The sequence below is a fragment of the Sardina pilchardus genome, chromosome 1, assembly GCF_963854185.1.
Source record: "Sardina pilchardus chromosome 1, fSarPil1.1, whole genome shotgun sequence".
Classification (NCBI taxonomy): Eukaryota; Metazoa; Chordata; class Actinopteri; order Clupeiformes; family Clupeidae; genus Sardina; species Sardina pilchardus.
This window is the reverse complement of record NC_084994.1, coordinates 9,488,204-9,501,520: the sequence shown is the minus strand read 5'-3', so window position 1 is coordinate 9,501,520 and position 13,317 is coordinate 9,488,204. Positions and strand designations below refer to the sequence as shown.

The 13,317-nt window shown below is 41.4% G+C and overlaps 1 protein-coding gene across 3 annotated transcripts in view; it reads right to left on the bottom strand.

The window, feature by feature from the left end:
• Positions 1-7,965, bottom strand: part of LOC134087792 (piggyBac transposable element-derived protein 4-like) — a 10,452-nt gene extending 2,487 nt beyond the window's left edge. The window contains exons 1-5 of one of the 3 annotated variants that reach the window (XM_062541667.1): positions 7,799-7,965; positions 7,146-7,404; positions 6,386-6,466; positions 6,072-6,265; positions 2,367-2,686 (exon numbers count right to left, since the gene is read on the bottom strand). In XM_062541667.1, the coding sequence (XP_062397651.1) occupies positions 2,367-2,686; positions 6,072-6,265; positions 6,386-6,466; positions 7,146-7,376 (826 nt within the window). In that variant the 5' untranslated portion in view covers positions 7,377-7,404; positions 7,799-7,965. Of the gene's footprint in view, positions 1-2,366; positions 2,687-6,071; positions 6,266-6,385; positions 6,467-7,145; positions 7,766-7,798 lie in introns of those variants that run through there. The other 2 variants (XM_062541581.1, XM_062541754.1) reach the window with 2 other exon arrangements.
• Between the last annotated feature and the right edge of the window lie 5,352 nt (positions 7,966-13,317).

Below are 13,317 nucleotides of genomic sequence, written 5' to 3'. Positions count from 1 at the left end.
ATATTAAGTGACCAGCTCAGCCAGGTTGTTCCCAAGCCCGCCCCGTTGAAAAACGTGATTGAAGTCTATAGACGTCATTGGCAGTCAATGGTTTGTATTTAAATCACTGGCAGCCAAACACGATTACTCAGTGATCTTGGAACGCATCCATTTTAAACCTTAGACTATTTTACATTTTTAAATCGAATTTGAATAAACTGAATCGATTAATCAATTAATTGGAAGTACTATACAAGTAACAGATAGCGACCGCCCGAAGATGTCATATGGAATTAATGGGTGCGGGCGAGAGGTAAAGAATAGAAAGCAAAGAAAACAAGCGGTTCCGTTCAAAAAGAAGCCAACTTGTTCAGCGTGTTGTGCAACTTTCTTTGGCCCCAACTGCGATAGCATGGACAGTTAACTGTTTACAGTTGATTCCATTGTTACGAAGCCTGCTTCCAGGCTCAACAGTCATCCTACTATAGTTGTTATTGTTACCATTCATCAAGCATTGATATGGAACAGTGAACTTTTTTTTTCTTTTTCTTTTTACCAGATTTGCCATCCAATCAGAAAAGAGTATTTCTGTGTGATGAGTATCTTCACGCGTTGAAGTGAATGCTGCCGGTCTTGTGATGGTCTGTGTTACCTATCTGTGTAGAAGTGAATGCTGCTTAGAGACAGTCTGAGTTAGCAACTCTCATTTGCCGTCTCCGAGGAAGACGGTGAATTCCACCGAGTGACTGATGAATCCATTGCAATATGATTGGACTTAAGCTATGCACTTTGTCGATAGGTTAGTAAAGCGTCTAAAAAAAATATGTCCGCCTATTTCAGACTCTTGGAAAGCAGGCAACTTGATGTTTCATGTTGAGGATACTGTCTCGGAGCAGATACAAAGATAAGGAGAAAAGTAAATGGGCTGATACTGTTGGAGCAGATACGAAGATAAGTAGAAAAGTAAATGGGCAAGGGCCTTGCAACGTTAATTCAAGTTTGTGGCATTTGGTGGGGTATTCAGCAGACACTTTTCATTTTTGTTTTGCTGCGTTTTAAGTGGCTACTGTAACCCATATTACATTTACATTGATTGATTGAGTAAACTAATAACATCTCTAATCTAGACATCTCTTGAATTTCCCCTTGGGGATCAATAAAGTATCTATCTATCTATCTACATGCTGCTTTGTTGACTGTATATGAGCTTTTGATACTTGGGTAAGTACATTGTGCATGTGAGTGGTTCACTACAATACATTGCTTTCACAAAGTGTAGTCTACTTAGCTCTACAGCAGGGCTATTCAACTTCAGTACCAAGAGGGCCGGATGGAAAAATCACTGGGTTTTCAGGGGCCGCATAAAATAAGACGCCGCAAAATAATTGTATCCAACAATATTTGATAAAATCAGAGTAAAATTCAGTTCAATTCAATTGAATGTTATACACTGGCATAGAAACTAAGAACATAGCCTATTATCCATATCCATAAAAAAATCTTCTCAGACAGGTGATAGGCTGCGACACAAACTATAGAAGTATTTGAAAACACCCAGGCTAACCATAGTATTTCATACCTGATGTCTGATAGCTGCCATATCATGCATCATTGGGAAAAATTGCAGTGTTGATTTAACTAGCCTACTTCAAGATAATTAGGCTCATAAGTGTTTCAAACACACACAGCCTACAGCGCCAATCTCTCAAATATACAAGCATTGAATTTAAAGAAAAAGTAATGCCAGCTCTGCCTCTGTTTATCTATTTCACGATTTCTTACCGCCAAAGATTCTAAACTTCGAGCCTGCGCAAATCACAAACAATAACATTCCCACGAGTTGAGTGAAGATGGCTCTGTCTAAAGAAACGTCTAATTGACAACGAGAATCGTTCATTTTACCCTCTGCAACAAGTACGAGACTTTCATGTTTATTGTGCAACGAATCCATCGCTGTAAAGAAGGAATATAAAGTCAAGAGGCAATTCTCTACAAACCACAGCTCCTTCACTAACTTTCCCGAGGGCTCGGAGGAACGGAGACCGGGTATGATTGATAACATTTTTGATTTGCGCACGCTCGAGGTTTAGAATCTTTGGCGGTAAGAAATCGTAATTTAATCAACATTTAATGATAACATTTAAAACTAGTTACACATTTGGAAATGTCAGTTTGTGTAGTGATGTGCTGTGAAGAATTAGTCTGGCCAATAGGGGCGGGCCGACAGTGCGCTACTCGCCAATCATATGATCTATCATGCACACCCGTCAAAGCGAGTTCATTCTCATGACGAGACACGCGGGCCACAGGGAATTTGAAGCGGGCCACATCTGGCCCGCGGGCCGCTAGTTGAATAGGCCTGCTCTACAGTATGTGAGAAGACTTACTTTCCAGCAGATGGTAATCCTCCTCCTCCTCCTCCTCCTCTTCTTCTTCTTCTTTTTCTTCCTCGTCTTCCTCTTCCTCTTCCTCTTCGTCAGTCACTATTGTCTGTAGCAGTTCATTGTAAGTTGACCTTGGTGACTCTGTGACATCGGTTTCAGATTTAACGTGAAACTCTGCAAAGGGCCTTTCTTCGTCATCGGGACATGAAATCATGTGATCATCTTCCTCCTCTTTTATATCCTCGTTCACCATCTCTCTTGGGTCAAGTCCAACGTCCATGTCGCTAACTGAAGAAAGATGATCCCATTCAGTTTTCAATTGCCTGTAGTCAGAGAAACAAAATAAAGACAAATAGAAAAGTCAGGTTTCTGATTAGTAAGAATAATAGAAAATATTTCAATTCACTGTACAGGAACAAAATAAAGACAAAGAGAAAGCTTAAGGTTGTTTTTTTTTTCTCTTTAATAGAAAGCAACTTTTCATGAATGATTATGACAAATGATATCTGCTGCTTTTTTGCCTTTGACTAACATCGAAGATTGAAGATAACATTCAAGTTGTGTATGTGGCATTGTGCCCAGAGAGGAAGAGGGAAAAAGATTAGCAGATTATCAGACCAAACCTTCCCTGAAAATGTAATCAAAATCCATCCATTACTTTTTGAGTTATTTTGCTAACAAACAAACAGACAGACAGACCCTGACGAAAACATGATCTCCTTGGCGGAGGTAATAAGAATCACCAGCAGTGAACATCTGCGGTACCAAAAAAGACAAACAACAAACTGGGCAGAAAGACAACTTCATACAAGGTTTTCCAGAAATTAGGTTACTAAAGGCCTATTCGGACGGGATTGGTTTTATGGGGTGACATCAGGTAAAGTAATAATTACCAGGTAATGTAGTCCCGTCCGGACGCGCCATGTCAATAAACATAACGGAGAATGTCGGTGACATTTACAGACACTTTTACCTTCCATAAAACTGTCCGGAGAAATTACCTTAGGTAATATTAATCCCGTGCGAACGCGACCCTCTGTAAAGATGTCTGTTATATTTCGTCACATCCCTCTCTGGTTTAACCAATTTGTGTAGTCTTTCAAATCTGAATGCCGCACGTACCTGACGCAAAATATCACGTGCACGGCGACGAAGATGTGACGGCAGAACGTAAACGTAGTTACTCCTCCCATGTCAGGTAAAATGACAGATGTCTAGTCCCGTCCGAATTGGACATTTATATTACAGAGGTCATATGATAAACCTACGTCCCCCCATAAAACTAATCCCGTCCGAATAGGCCTTAAGTAAGGTCAACTAGCTGAGCGTTTGACTAGACAATGCTTTCGAGCGGGCAACAGGGCTTACAGTGCAGACTACAGGCCTGGTTGTGTACGACCTAGAAAATTGGCTTGGTGCCAGTCTCGATGGAATTATTGAAACAGACACTATTCTTGAGATTAAGTGCCCCAAGCCCCCAACACGGAAAAAAAAAACCTTGAACCACATGGTGGCACAGATTCGAACAAATACGATGCTAGATTGAGTGATGGAAAGTACGTTCGGAGGGAAACAGCATCTGGGTTAGGGTACTACTATCAGGTCCAGGTGGCATTGCACTGTGCAAGTTTATGGTGTGGACTCCAAAGGAGCATGTGATCATAGACGTAGCCTACTACAAAGAGTGGGCAATGAACAAAACCTGCCACCTTTAAGCATCTGCTACCAGCAGTAGCAACAAGAATTGCACACAAGGTCACAACAATTTGTGGGCTCAAGTAGGCAATGCACTTTACAAAAAAAAAAAAAAAAAAAGGACTCGTAAGTTTATGGTGTGGACTCCAAATGTGATCATAGACGTACCCTACAAGTAAGAGTGGCATCAAGGCCCCATGTCGCTGTGGGGTGCAGAGTTCCACCCTAGCACCAGGTGTCGCTCTCTATTTGAGCTTCAGGCCCTTGGAGTTGGAGAGGAAACGGGGGGCTAGCTGCTGAGTGGCCTACACCAAAGATCCTTAAGGCGGAGCAAGACACGTCGTCGTAGTAAAGATCCTTAAAGAGACCCTATGCAACTTTCTGCAGGAGGCGATCGCTCTTTGTTTACATCTGGAAGTCTGAGACGTAGAACCACGCTTGAAATTTATATATTTAAATATAGCCTATACATGTATAAATATACACGCTAAAGCTGTCGGGGAAGCTCTGCAGAGAAAATGCAAGCATAAAACGAGCGAAAACGAATCGCCAATCCTGCATAGTTCCTCTTTAAGGCAGAGCAAGATACGTCGTCGTAGTTCATGTCTATGGGCGCAAAACGGGGATCACTTCCTCTGCATAAAGGGGGTGTGTCATGCGTGTCATGTCCATAGACTTCAATGGAACAGCTCTGCATAAAGGGGGATTTTGCCCCCCCTCCCTCTTGCGATTCGGGTTCCAGGAAGTGGCTTCTCATGAAGAGCACCTCAACACCTTGTGGGAATATACAAAGATTTTTTTTATATTTTTTTCTTTAATCTGCATTACCTCTTCTTTTTAAAAACACCAATTTGACTTGTCTTATGCAAATCTTTCTTTTTCATTTTCCACCCTAAACATGGACAAAATGCACCATTGAGATCAATATGTTTTGTCCCCACCCCTGCAATTTCAGTGATTCAGTGATTTTAGTGGCACCTAGTGGTTACTCTATACAAAGCATATCTCTCAATAGATCTCAATGGTGCATTTTGCCCTTGTTCAGGGTGGGAAATGAAAAAGAAAGATTTGCATAAGACAAGTCATGTGTGTTTTTAAAAAGAAGAGGTAATGCAGATTATAGAAAAAAATATTAAAAAAATCTTCGCATATTCCCACAAGGTGTTAGGGTGCTCTGAATATGAGATCCAAATTTATTTTTCAAACTTGTGAGGTCTGCTGTTCAGTCCCTGATGGATTTTCTTTTCTCTTCATTGCTTTTTCGGAGAGTGTTTCTACTTATCTCAATAAGAAAAAAACCCAAGAGCCTATGTTGAGTAACAATGTGTCTTCTGAAGGCCTAAACAGAGCCCAGCCAAGAACTCCAATACAATTTTGATCAACTTTGAGGGACTTCTATGACCATGCAGGATCATCCAGACTACTTGTGGTGATTTTACTACATACTATTCCTATTTATGCACCAGCCTGCAAAATTTGAGCCTCCTACAGATTCTAGATCTTGAGCAATGAGCTTGTGAACTTTGACAAAAAAAAGAGGCAGAACAAATTTGACACCCCCCTCCCCCCGTAAAACTGGCTGTTACTTGAAAAGTATTGATCTTAGCACAAAAACATTTTACAGAGTGTCTCCTGGGAAACATAGGTGCACATGGTATTTTTTTCAGATTTTTTTGAGACGCAAGTGCGTGGGCTCTGGTTGATTTGACGTGGAATGACCCAGTTTGAAAAAAAAATTTTTTATCTCGAGACAAATATCAACACTTGCAAACATAAGTAGGCTACTGTAATTACCCTAGATAAAGTGAAAAATAAATTTTACGATTTCACGTTTTTAACATCGTCCTAAATACATAATTGCGATTACGAATCAATTTCTCGAACAGGCCTAGTATAGCAGTTTGCGTGTTATGATGTCTGTAATTGCTACAAATTTGTGATCTTTTTCTAAAGTTCTTTGGTCTTGTATAAAATATAAAGTCTTTGTGATTTAAATGATGTGCTGATACTGACGGTGTTTGGTCTCTTTGAGTGCCACAGTCCTTCGTCGGCTTGTTACAGCTGTTGAAACTGTAGTTGTGCTCTACGTGGTCTGGCCACTGGCACTGGGTTCCGACATCACACAGTTCCACGGCTTCATATTCAGTAATTGAGTTCAGGTGTATTGGCCGAAGACATTTTCTTTTGAAGGTATGTTTAGCTGGTGTCTGGGGGGGGGGGGGGGGGGGGGGGCAAGAGAGATGTACATTAGTTAAACGTGCCAATCAAGCAAATTTTAATTGACGAAATGTGATGCAATAATATCGCTATCCAAGAGACCTACTTACATGACATCCATAACCCATGAACAGCACAGGACAGGGGTTTTCTTTGGTAGGTCGCCCATCAGGAAAATGGATCCCACACACCTTAGAGTGGCAATGAAGATAAATACTGTACATAATGAGCAAGGCATTGGTGGTAAAAGTGCTTCTCAAATAAGTGTAAACAAGACAGCACTTTAAACAGCACTCTGCACTTTCTCTTAGTTAACGTCAAACATGCACAATTGCACTCGACCATCCTATTGATGATGCGTGAAAGGGGGCGTTAATAAAGATAGTTTAAAGCTGTTTAAATCCTGCCCTGTCCTGTCCATCTTATTTGTTTTGTCCAGTCTCTTGAGACAAGTCTCCAGTTGTATCATATGCACTATATGGACGAACATCTACCTCTTTGTAGTTGACAAAGAAGTTGAATTGGTTGATTACCAATCACACTATAATCACACAATGACCGGTTGGATGTGTACGTTAACCCATATGCTATATCCATCTAGCAGACGTTTTTATCCAAAGCAAGCAACGAGGACTAACATTTAAACTGATACAAAGAGAGGTACTACAGTTTACCAAGCATTAACCTAAGAGCTTAAGTCTTGTGAAACCATATGCACTTTGTGCCGTTCCTGCAACATGAAAGACCCAGCTTTGTTTTCTTCTGTGGCTAACGATACTGCTAGCAAACGTAGCTAGCACTGTTTCACTGCTACACTCACTGTATGCAACCTGTGACATTAACGGATTGAACAGTCAGAGCCAAACTTACCACAGTATGCCTGTTTGGCTTGAAGTCAACTCGGTTTATATGTTTCATCCACTTTTGACGCAAATCGTGATCCCCCGCTCGGCCAGGAACTCTGTGTAATCCGTATGGTCGTAAACATGGGCAGTCAACGTGCAACAACGGGTTGTGAATTTCACAAACGCTTTTGTTCCAGTCTTGTATTTTTGAGCTGTTGTTAAAACAGCCAACCACGCAACACGCTCTCCCCGGCATCACTGGACAGCATACGTTCTAAAAAAAACTAAAGAGAAAATAAAACCATTTCGTACCGTTAAGATCCGCAACGGCCGTCTAATGACCAACACGTTACTTCTTTTGCAGCATGGCAACGCAGTAATGGCGGCGCTGCTTTACTTCACTTCTCAAGTCCACTACTGCTATTTCATTCTCTTTTTTCTGGTGCTCCTATGAAGATCAATATTTAATTTGTGCAGTTTCGGAAGGTTGTTGATAACACAGGCAAGCGGTTGCTATCTAATAGGTATTCTAGGAAGCGAGGTTATTAGCTCTGAAGACATGAAGGTTTGAATACAAAATTATGTTGAGACAGGTTGAGATCAGCGCAAGGGTCACTCCCGGAAGTTAACTGGGATGTTTGTTTGGCTAACTAGCTCGCGGCTACTGTTTACACATACCTTCCTCCGACAAGTTCGATGCTCCGTCGACTCAGGTCTGCTGATTTGCTCTTTGTACCCGATTAGACGTGAAATCGTGTTCGCCCCAAAGACCAACATTTAGCCTACGAATGCACTCCTTTGGAGCGAATAGTCCTGCTCGTGACTTGAGCTACATGTGTGGTGAAACCAGCCATGACAACAATCAAACTTCCATGATGGCAGTCATTGGTTGTCCTTCAAAATAAAAGTCAGAATTTATTTTCTCTCTTAAAAAAAAAACATTGTCGTGTTACCAAATGTAAAGTCAACTGGCAATAATGAGGTTACACGCCTCTGTGTTACGCAAAGGCCTATTCTCCCATTCCCTCGTTTTGCGAGACTGGTTGGTGTTCTTTCTGGATTTAAATGGCATTCGGAAGGTCAATGAGAAAGTCCACGTTCCACATTCTCATATCAGCCTAAATTAAGGAGGTGGTGGATCAGTGTCATGTCATGTCAGTGTCATGTTAAGTCGGAACGGCAGAGTAGGCTACGCATACAGAAGTGCGCAAGTGTGTAACGCTTTGCAGTGCTTCTATTTGCAGAATTCACATGAAAAAAAATGTAAAATGGGTTCAAAACTTTAATTATCCATTTGTCAGACTACTCAGCAAATGGACAATTGATGCTATATTAACTTTCGGGTGTGGTTTTTGTAAAAGGTAAATAATGAATTTGGAACAAAACTAAAATTGAGTCCATTTTCTAATTTTCCATTTCTGCATCGTGGTTGGACTGAACCAAACGCGCCAAGGGATGTACGGGTGGCGCCTCGGTCCGTGTACTTTTTCGTTCATTCGTTATTCTATTTTGGAATGAAATGTGAAGGGTGCAACTTGGTGTTTTATTCAAAAGAATAAAAGCAGAAATGTCTGTATTTTGTTTTCAAAATGTGTAATCATCTTCAAATAATAGTATTAGAAAAAAAACGATATTTCCGATCATTTTCAAATTTGTGATATTCATTTATTCCTTTACTTTAGCCTATTCCATTTGACTGATCCTATCTTTTCCCTGGAAGTAGGCCTACACCGTTTCGCGCGCCGCGCACTCACGCATCTCCACGACCACAATATTCCTCCCGTGAGGTATAGCCTGTGAACCTTAGTGAGTTAGCGAGGTATGTTGCGCTCAGAGCTAGGGTATGCTGTCATACGAAAGTGAATCTTTTCTAGTGTCACTGTATCACCATGGTATCTTAAGCTGCCAACCAAACCTGGGAGCAGTGGCTTTCACGAAAATCACTCAGGGGTGAATTTATCAAACTAGGCGGTAGCCTACTTTGGGGTTAACTGTAACCATTTTTGAGGCCGTTTAAATGCACCAAATCAACAGGCCACCTGTTCACCATTCACCATTCAAATCAACAGGCCAACAGCCTCCGAAAATGGTTACAGTTTACTCCAAAGTACCAACTAGGCTTTCAGCTCAGAGCGCGTTCTCTGGGTTTGGGTGAATTTGGCCAATCGTGAAACGTGGAGATGCACAAGACCGCCTATATTAAAACAAGATTACTACGCTAAAACAGAGCCACTTTCGTGTCACAGCGTACCCTGGCTTTGAGCGCAACATACCTCGCTAACGCACTAATCGAGGTTCGTAGTACACCCCACTGGTCACCCAAAACCTGGGTCCAAAATAGACCCAAATGCAATCCAGAATTGCCATTTTTAAAATTCGTTTTTTGTTTTTTCCAAAAGTTCAGTGTTTCATTTTCAATATGTAAAATATATCAAAACGTGGCACTGGATTCAATTTCACATGTCATACATCAGCGTAAAAATTCACATACAACTCCTTTTTCATTTCCCATGCAACTTCCAAAATAGAATAATGAATGAACGAAAAAGTACACGGACCCGCCTCTTGCCAGTTGTATAGATAGGCTATAAATGGATTGAGACCGACTGGAGGCGATTGAGGACCACTAAACTCCTCAATCCCTCACCTGCGCCCTCAATGGTTAGACTTCACAGAGCTTCAGATAGCCTACAGTAACTTGTCACATTCACTTGTTGCAATCTCTGCTGATGGTGCTGGAGTATGTGTGTGTGTGTGTGTGTGTGTGTGTGTGTTGGGGGAGGGGGGGTCTATGGCGCGGGGTCGGTGACGCTTTCATGCCGCCTATGTAAGCCTACCAGTTGTTCATGGTTGTTGACGGTTTTAATAAATGTGAGCAACCCTACCCATGAACAAAAACCTCTCCACCAACATGCCTACAGAAGCTGTTAAACAACAATTTGACAAGAATAAGCCCATTAATAACATCCCATTCTTAACCCAAGCAGACAGCGGGTGAAGTGAAACCTCTGGGCCATAACGCAACTCTTTTCGGTAACTCCCAGCTTTCATGGTTCAGTCCAACCCCAAGCGTAAAAACACAAAGTTAGAATATTGAGTCAATGTTTGACTTTCGAACTTCTGAGGAGAAAATCCCCAAGTGTACTCAATGCAAAAAATAACATATGCAACAGTCATCAATTTACAGAGTAGTCTGAAAATGAATAATTGGATTTTTTTTAAATCATTATTTTCATGTGAAATCTGCAAATAGAACAAAGCACTGCAAAGCGTTACACGGTGACACACTGACTTACATAAAAAAAAAAAAAACCCATCTTAGTTTTTGACACAATACAGTAACTTTCATTTCATATGACATTTTTAGTCACTAACACAAGAGATTATGAATAAATATGAAATCCAAAACAAATTCTAGGAGACATATTTTGGGGTATGGGAGAGTACAACAGGACTAAGTGATTTTTTTTTATTTTTCTTTTACCTAAAATGTCAACCACACACAACTATAGGCTACATTTCACAGGAGAGATCCTTGTAGACTTTGCACACACCAGATTGATGATGGGTAAATACTTCCCAGGAGCTGCAGGTAAGCTAGCTGTACAACTCTCCCCATCACAAGTTGGTTTGCCATCAAAAAGGCTTTGAAGCTGTTTTAGGGTGAAACACTTGCACAGTTCTGCTGTGTGTGCCATGATTTGCCTCTGAAGTTTTGAGTAAATTCTGAATGACGTTTCACACTTTGATGAGGCTTCTCTCCAGTGTCTGTAAGGATGTGGTGTAGCTAGAAAAGCTTTTCCACACTGAACACATTTATGAGGCTTCTCTCCAGTGTGTATTATCATGTGGCTTTTAAGAGTTGAGGGCTGTGTAAAAGCGTTTCTACACCGGGCACATTTACGGTTATGGTTATGCAACGTGGGGGCCTAGCAGTGTGTAGCAGAATGGCATGAACAAACACTCTCAAGGATTAAGCTACCGCAATTGTGAAAATCAGACAAAAAAGTGAAGGATGATGTGCACTTCCAACAGCGTTCAATACATATGCATTAAAATTGCTGTGAGTGATTTCGGGCTGTCATTTGCCGTTTGATGTTTGAACACGCATTCAAACATGGCTTGAACTACCCTAAATGGAACTATAAACAAATCGGTTTTTAAAGTGCCACATGTAGCATATTTTTTTACAGTCTACAATTTGTTTTTTATTGTATTGTTTGCATCCAGCTCTAAACGTGTCGTAGCGTAGGCCCATGACCAAATCAAGCGAGTAATTGGCATCCTGTTTTATTACAAAAATGGAAGATAACGCACAGAAGAACAGCCAGCCTGAGCGGACAGTTACGATTCATCTGATTCAAGTGATGTCTGGAAGTATTTTGGGTTCTACACCGTGGATGGTTTGCAAAAAACACTTTACTTACACATCCTCGACATCCAATCTTCACGCTCACCTGTCGAGTTACCATCCAAATGAGGCAGCAGAGTCATTGGCACTGCAGATGTCAAGAATATCACCAGGCGTCTAACATCGCATGACTGCATACTTTCCTGCACAACCGGTCGATACCTTGCCAGATGCACGTGTAAAGGCCATCATTGATTAATCCATTTGTATTATTTCCAGTATTCTTAGCCAGGATGGTCGACCATTTCAAACAACGCTAGAGCGCGGCGGTTTAAAGTCAGTCGAAGTCAGTCTTTTTCTAGCTTTGCCGTTACGACTATGACTAGATTGTGACTTAAAACTATATTGCTTGTGGGGAGCGCTGTGGCACAGTGAGCTACAGCGCTCATACCACATACGGGTCCAAGTGCCCACACGGGGACCCAGGTTCAAGTCCGGCCTGCGGTCATTTCCCGATCCCACCCCATCTCTCTCTCCCACTTACTTCCTGTCTCACCCTTCACTGTCCTGTACAAATAAAGGCAAAAAAGCCAAAAAAATATACTTAAAAAAAATATATATATATTGCTTGTTGTAAATGTGAGAGGGTCTGTAGTATTTAAATAATCTTCTCCAAATCTTTGCAAAACCATAGGCCCTACAATGTAAGCAGGAGTTAAAGGTGACATAGAATGACAATCATTTTTGTCTTGGATTTGATGAATTAGGAGAGGTTGTGCATAACCAAAGAGCCCTCCTTCTTACGAAAATCTTGAACTTGAATAAAAAATGGGCAAATTAGAACAAAGCCTAGTTCTGATGTCAAATATCGCAAAGCCGTTGAAGTTCAATTGGGGTTGCCAAAGAGGGCGCCATCAAACGGACCATACCCAGCCTACCCAACAGAGGGCTGTTTTAGGTGGGTTGCGTGTGGATGAATGCAGGGTGGGTGCATTTGGGAGGTTGTGTGTGTAACCTTAAATAAAATGTAAAACGTGACTCCTTGTCTGCGTGTGATTTAACTCCTCCTCCGACCACGAAACATATTGCAGTAATTAAAGCTGGTGATAACAGCACTAACATAGGGCAGCTAGATCGTAGGCCTACTGTTAACATTAGCCTACTGTAGCCTATATTAACACCCAGTATTTCTGGGCTAAAATATTTCAAACCGATATGACATTATGAAGTGAAAGTGAAAGTTTTACGTGCGCACGAGAAAGTTTTAAGTGCACACGAGAAAGTTTTAAGTGGGCGCCATCAAACGGACCATACCCAGCCTAAATATAAGGTTTTAATGGGCTTGTAAAATTGCAATTGAGTTTAATTTTTTTGAATTAGAGTTGAATATATACTATTGTAACATCAGAGAACACGGTACAATACTCAATTCATCCATTCAATGTCCTCTGTGTCAAGTATGTTTGTGCCGTGCTGTTCCGATTACGTTCCCCCCCCCCCCCCCCCCCCCCCCCATGTAGCCTAATTATGTGACAGGCTAGTGACACTTCATTAAAGTTATTTTTAGACAGGCTATGGCTTATACTGTTTATGACTGTCAGTCTGTTACATGTGATTAAATTGAAATTTGAAATGCGGGTTGACACTTTCTGCCACCTGGTGGTTGTTTGGGTACATTGCTTTAGCCTGAAAAAAATCGTCTTGACAGCCTAAGGGATGTCTTCGGGAGTCCCGCAGCAAAAGGTGCATTCTCAACCCGTACCCACTGTATATAAGAAACGCCCAGATGTTGGGGTTGCTCCACCCAAAACGCGCAACTCTCTCTACCACACGTAAATGGCCGATT